This window comes from Halyomorpha halys, unplaced genomic scaffold (assembly GCF_000696795.3).
Source record: "Halyomorpha halys isolate HHAL.00 unplaced genomic scaffold, Hhal_1.1 Scaffold213.1, whole genome shotgun sequence".
Classification (NCBI taxonomy): domain Eukaryota; kingdom Metazoa; phylum Arthropoda; class Insecta; order Hemiptera; family Pentatomidae; genus Halyomorpha; species Halyomorpha halys.
The window spans coordinates 202,768-210,313 of NW_027116617.1; the positions used below are offsets into that span (position 1 = coordinate 202,768).

Genomic DNA, 7,546 nt, shown 5'->3' on the forward strand with positions numbered 1-7,546 from the left:
TATTATATAACGATACACAACTAAGAAATATCCTTCATTATTAACAACTGACAAATATATATTTCCAACTCCGGACAGAAATTTAACAAAAATTGGGGAAAACTTGAGCAGGGTAATATGGATACACCAACCTGGATACATTGGAAACTCAACTCAGATCTGAAGCCATCATGAGATCGAAAGGGCAAAGAAGGGTGTTAACCAAGTAATAATGATTAGGCCAAAACATAAATCAGTCTTCTAAGGATCAAAATGCTGATGGAAAACTTCTACCATAAAATGAAAATTCTTAGACATATTGATGCCACAGGGAACTTAATGTAAACGTTTCTTATTAAGTTCTAATATTTATCTCTAATTTGTCTGATTTTTATTTTAAGCCAATATAAAAAAAAAAGATAACATTTAGTTGGAATACTTTATTATTATAAAAGTACATAAGTGAGAAAAGTTAATAATTAAGTATTCATGGCCCTACAAAAAAAGGCAGTAAGTACTCTCTGTCAACTTAGTTAAAGAAAGCAAAGGTTTGTTTTTATTCATCATAGAAGTTAAAAGTTAACTTAAAATCATTTCGAGGGTGTTTTTTTAAACTTTTGAACAATTGATGGAGAACCTCGATGAGGGCAGATTCAAATATCTGTGATGTTCTATTTCTATTCATTAAAATTTAATAAAATGTATTTTAAAAATTAAATTGTGTAATAATTTTATTTGGTTAAGAAAAAAAACAACATAAAATCAGACAATTTTTGTTACTTTAAAAAAAAAAAAAAAAAAAAACTTCAGGGCTAATGAATTTCTCAGATTAAGTGAAATTAACAGAGGAGCTGATGGATGGGGATAAATATGAGACTGGAGAGGGAGAGGGGTGCAGGAATTTCCATAACTCTTTAAGGAAAGACGGAGCGATAGTGCCCAACTCACTGCTCGTGAATTCCAAGTCCCCATCACCACCAACGCCTACTATCCAACCTCCATGTGGTTCCCCCGGGGAGTCTGATGAGACTCGTGGAGGACAGAGGTGGGGCCCAGTACTCAAGGAGTACAGAGCCTGGTAACAAACACCCAAGCTAGGTGGAGGCTCCAGTACCTGCAGTGTAGTTTAAGTATCCCCTTTCTCATGGGAACAAAATGTCCACAAAGTTTAAAAACAACCTTAACTCCTCTTACTGAGGAAGATTCTTCTTCCTCAGAAATTCACATTTCAAATGTATCAGATGACTCCATCATTTTGGACATCTTAGATGATCCCTCCATAGGTGCGATATACACTACACTGACGGAGGAGATAGGACTACATGTCCTGGTGGAGAAGACAGAAGAGGCTGCAGTGACATCAGCTCAGGCTAACATAGTTGCCCAACCCACAATGGATCCCACTAAGGAAAGTCTAGATCCCAACTTGACTCCTAACATTAGCCACTCTGCTATTGGTGGGGATGGGCACAGTTACTGCATCTCTGGATGCACTGCAGTCCGCCCAGCTTCACTCCAAAACCCAGAGGTATATGAGAAGGAAGGCGAAGGTCCGACTTTTAGCAGCTTTGTTTGATGCAATGGTGCAGCCCCAAGGGTCTGTGACTGAAACTGTGAGGTTCAAACAGGAGCCAGCAGTGGAAGTTGCTATTCCCCAGGGGTTAGAAGCTTGAGCAAAGGCAGAAAGGCCTACCAGTGAATAAAGCGCATATTCTTGAACTCCTTAAAGGTAGTTTAGCACTTGGATACACACCAACTAGATGGAGGTCATCCAGGGAGTGCTATATACCTATACCAGGGAAGGGATCTTATGAAGATTTCAACGAATATGTCTCATATCCTTTCTAATGAAGACATTGGAAAAAATTATAGATAGACATATAAGAGAACAGGAATTGTTAGCAAATGCTATACATTCCAAACAATTTGCCTACCAAGCAGGGAAATCCTACGAGGTAGCCCTACATAACTTGCTCTCTAAGATCGAAAGATCACTTAAAAAAAAAGAGATTATAGTTGGCATCTTCGCAGACATTTAAGGTGCATTTGACAAGACTCCCTACAGCGTTATTAATGATACGCTAAGGCATAGAAATACAGCTAGGGCACTCGATACAGGAGCTAGGGCACTCGAACTGTGGATTAGACCCAAAGGAGGCAGCCAGCAGGATGATGTGCTCTCTCCCTTACTGTGGTGCTTGGTGGTTGATTCTTTACTAACAACCCTAAACACTCCAGGTTACTATACACAGTGTTATGCAGATGACATTGCAATCCTGATTGAAGGAAAGTATGCTCAGGTACTTTTAGATCTAGCGCAGACTGCAACAAACACTCTGGCGGGCTGGTGTAAAACAATGGTCTGAGCACCAGCCAACTCAAGGCTGGTGTCTGTGTTTTTACTAAAAGGAGAAAGGTGACAATAAGATCACCTATATTAAATGGAATCCATATAAACCAAGTTAAAGAGGTGAAACCTGGGGGTTATTCTGGACCACAAGCTACGATGGCACAAGCATGTGCTAGAGAAAACTAGTAAAGCCCTCAAATGCCTATGGGCCTGCAGGCCCGCAATAGGCAAGAACTGGGGGCTCAAACCTAGAATGGTTTACTGGCTGTACATTACAGCCGTAAGACCAATAGTCTCATATGCAGCCTTGGTGTGGTGGCACAGAGCTAAATTAGGGTCGTATAGGAATATACTTGATAGGCTACAGAGGATCACGTGCCTGATACTGCGGCAACGCTAAGCAAAAGCTAAGCTGTTCTTTCATGAACCCCATAGGGGCTGAAGCGATGAACTGCTTCGGTTGGATAGGAGTTCTCTTAGAATTATTACAGGGATCTATACAGGTCACTGTAGATTAAACACATGTTTAACCTCAAGCTAATAAAGTCACCCCTGTGTAGATTCTGCAATGCTGAGGATGAGACGGCATACCACATAGTATGTTAGTGTGACTGATTTGCAGGGTTAAGGTTCGTGTTGTTTGGGGTGGATCGTGTGGTGAATCCCAAGCAGTGCAAGCTGAACAATCCCTTAAGTCTATTAAGATTCTTGGAATCTTCAAAACTTAAGCTCTAACGAGCTCACTTCAGTCTTATAATGTTAATTGCAACATTGGCACAGAAAGGCCTTATTGGCCCCAGTGCTTCTGTACCAAGTAAAAAAAAAAGTGAAATCATTCTTAAAATAAATTTTAATTACAAAAGAATTAAAATAAAAGATTATTAAGGGTGATTACATAGGGGAGTGATGGTAGCAGCATGGTAACGCGCCTGTCAGCCATCCCAAAGGTTACGAGATCGAGTCCCCAGCCCTATCTGGAATTTTTTCAAGCATATAATTATACAATACTCACTCACAACCTCCCCCCCAGGCATTTGTGAGACCCGTTAGCCAATGGGTGTTACTCACAAAAATAGGCATGGGAGTGACGAACTCATCCAATGAAAACCACATCATGAGACACGCAATGTATTTCCTACGTACATCGCACAAGGTCTTGGACCTCTACAGTCTGTCGTGCCAATTATAATAAGTGTGATTACATAATTATTTCATTGATCTTCCAATACCTAATAAAATTTCATAACAAAATGGGAAACAAGAAACAAAGGGCTGTCTAGTAGAGACAGTACTATAAGTTGTTTTAAATTAGGAGGAAGATAGAACCTATGTATGATACAAGTCCTCTTCAAAAATACTCCTGACTACAAGAGCACAAATGAAAATGTGTATCAGTGGTGGAGATCTAACGATCATCACTATAAGATTTTTGACAATCAGCAGATTTTAAAAAAACCATTTATTATATCAGTTCAGATTAAGAAGTAGCAGATGGTGACAGTGAGAAGAGGAAATCCCTTTCAAATGCCACAGCAGAATTTTATTTAGTGCTTCGCTACGTAGAGGACAATGCCGCCACATGAATCCATTTTTCTGAGGCACAGACATAATTTGAATTCAAGGGCTGAAATAAAAATGTGTATGAATGGTTGTGAGACAATGATTGTGAACATACGATATTAGACGATCAGTAGTCATCAGCAGGTTTTAAAAGAACCTATTAATGTCTCAAACGAGATAGAGGAGAAGCAGGTGACAACCAGCAGAGTATTTTATTCAGATGTTGCTGCTGTACTTTAGGCGACTCCAGTGGACTCTATTTTATAAGTCACTGGTATAATTTAAATTTAAGGAAGAGATATTCTTCTCTTAGTTAAAAATACTTATAAAAATTTTCCAAACCAATAGGGTTCAATAAAACAGTAATTAGTTCAGCACATTGTCCAACTTGGAAATGCCAGAAATATAATTTATATTGCATCACTGTAATTTTAAAGTAACTTTAGTTCTTTTTTACTACATAGAACATACTCTAAATCCAGTTTCTGATAAAAAAACTTTTGGATTACTGAAATTTAGATTATCAAGACACCACTTTATTAAACTTACTATTAGAACTATAAAGTTATGTTTAGTTTATATACTACACATGTATAATATTAAAATTAAATAATTCAATCATACCTTAGACAAAAGTATAGTGTTATCCTTGTTTGAAAATGATGGTAAAGGTGCTGAGCCAGATGGGATTTGTGAAGAATTACTTGTAAGCATTGATGAAAAACTTGACTGTTGAACAGTTGTAGGTATATCTTGAGATTTCTTAGGAAAATTGGGATAATTAATTAAATTCAAGCCAGGTGATACAGGATTAGCAGAAGGGAAAAGTGGATTGTTCCAAGGTATAAGACCAGGAGCAGGTGAAACAGGACAAGTAAGACCAGGAAAAGATGGAGTCTGAGTTTCTTCTGGAAAAGTAATATCATGTGATGCTGCGCTATGCTTTGACTTTCCAAGATCTTCTGAATGATTTTTAGTTTTACTGTAAGAATCTCTATCATGATCTAGTTCTCTTTTTTCTTTTTTATCTTTCTTTTTTTTCTTTACTTCTGGAGTTTTTGGTACTTCGGTTATTTTAGGAAACTCTGGAGGTGGTAACCGATTATATTCAAAAATACTCGGAGGACTAGAGTTTTCAACATCAATTGGAGTTTCTATTTCTTCTTCATATTCTTTAACCAAACTATTGTTATCATTAATATGTTTTCTATTTAATGGGGTTGAATGAGGTACTGGATCAAATGAAAACGAGGAATTCTCACGCCCATCAATTACAGAATTCTTTGACTCCTCTGGCTCCTCTTTCACTTTGGAAATTTTCTTTAAAATATTAAGCTTTTGTTTGTCTGGCTCAGATGGTAATTTAACATCTATGTCAGGATCTCTATTAGGTATAGGCAGGCTTGGAATAAATAAATCTTTATTAGGCGGTGATAAGGGTTTTTTGTCATTTTTTGGACTTTTTTCTTTTTGTGGTTTCACAACAAAATTGGTCTGACTTGCAGTTGGAGAAAGTTGAACTTTAGGTTTCTTTTGGATTGGTAATGGTGAAGGAGGTTTTGGTGGCATTTTCTGTGCACCTGTTTTCAAGGCTTTTAATTTAGAAGTCTCTTTACTATTTACAAGCTTCTTAACTTTAAATTCATCTTCAGTTTCTCTCTGATCACGATTTTCTTCCTTCATCTTGTTTTCCTTATCAATTTTCTTTATATCTGGAATTTTAGGTTTTTTTTTCTTATCAATTTTTAACTCAATATTTTGTTCTACTAAATTAGAATCTTCTGGTGATAATGAACTTCTGTTAAACTCAATTGGAACAGTGCGAGCTTCAGGTAGTTTTCCTTCTCTTGCAGGAGATAGAAACCCAGATGTTGTCATCATCACACTGCTAATTTCACGCAGTGGTCTAACTTCGTTATCATCTAAAAGTGGCCTACAAAAAATACATGATTAAATGCACTGCCCTAATCTAAAAGATATTTAATATATAAAATCAAAAATTATGATTTATAACCATCTATGATAAAAAATATTGAACTAAATATTTCACAACAGAACCAAAACTGTAGTATACCACACAGGTAACATTACTGCTTCACATAGCAAAAAAATTAATAAAAATAAATAAAATAACTTATTTTTTTTAAGAAATAGTCTGTCAATTTCACTATTCCATAAAAATCAATACAATTAAGCAGTGGTTCCTGATTGGTGGTCCCCAAACCACAGAGGGGCCATGCGAGCATAGGGATAGGCTGCGGAAAGGTCTGGTACCACATATTTTTGTGAGGATTTATTGCTAAAACTATAAGCTGAATAGGTTTTAACTTGTAAATTACAATAAAAGTTACTTATAATGCACTTTTATGTAGCTAATGTTCAAAAATTTGACACCCCTTTACCCTCAAGTCAGGAGAGGGGGTGGACAGCACATATTCCAATTTCTGGTTAAGTGGTCAACTAACTTCTATGAGTTGGAAACCACTGCAATAAAGCAAATGAGAATTTAAAAAAAAGATGAGAGGTAGCAAATTGAAATCTTATCTATACGATCATAGGAAAAAAATCCTTTTATATATTACATACATATATACTATTGAAACCTTTAAGAAACTAAGAAATTAGACTCTTTTGTGATAGATATTATCAAAGATATACCAAATATTACTAAACATGATCTGTATGTATTATTGGTTAGTTGAGATATTATAATTATTATTATTATTATTATTGAGATTTGTTCAACTTAATCGCAAACATAACATAGGTACTTAAAAATAGGATAGTAGAAAAATAGATTAATTAAAAAAAAATTAACCACTCCAATCCCAATCTTTAAGGATCCTAGGCATCTAACCCATATTTTCTTGACTATATTTCATCCACATACCATGAAGGTTAAGATCAATAAATAATCACAAATCTTCTTAATATTAGAACATTCTGGGATTAACACTATCATTTAAGAACAATATTAAGAAGATAATTAATTAAAATCTTTGGTATGTGACAAAGTATTTTTCAATATTCAAGTTCCCACCAAAGATATCATAATTCAATGAACTATAAATAATAACTAAATAACCTTATCTGATGGTGAAGAAAAAATTAAATATACTTACAAATTGAAAGGAAACAGTTAAACACACTTGACTGAATAAATCATTTAATTAGAACACATCAGGAATTCAAATCCAAAATCTACATATTTTTTAAAATAATTTATATAAGCATAAATATTTTTCTTTATTTTTAAAAAACATTCCAGGGAAAAAAATTAAATCTCTAATGAATATTTGTACCAATTCCAAGTTAAAATAATTATTAATCATCAAGCACCCTGCACATAGTATAATACAAAGACAATTTATATTGAACACCTTATGAATAAAAAAACCTATAAACCATCATTTCTCAGTAACAGGAATCAGGGAAAACAGTACTACACTGTTTTCACCTACATACCAATTAATTATTTTGATTTATGTAATAATGTATTTCATCCTTCAGAAATATTTAACATCATTTAGAGATTACCATCCTGTAAAGCTCCTGGATGTAACCTAATATAACAAAACTTCTTCCTAGAAAAGCCATTCGATTCCTCACCTATATATATATATAATTATGTAATTCCTAATATGTAAGAAATATATA

At 34.9% G+C, this 7,546-nt stretch overlaps 1 protein-coding gene across 1 annotated transcript in view; it reads right to left on the minus strand.

The window, feature by feature from the left end:
• Positions 1-7,546, minus strand: part of Taf3 (TBP-associated factor 3) — a 36,395-nt gene that overhangs the window by 14,973 nt on the left and 13,876 nt on the right. The window contains exon 4 of the mRNA XM_067053333.1: positions 4,514-5,822. Within this exon, the coding sequence (XP_066909434.1) occupies positions 4,514-5,822 (1,309 nt within the window). The remainder of the gene's footprint in view (positions 1-4,513; positions 5,823-7,546) is intronic.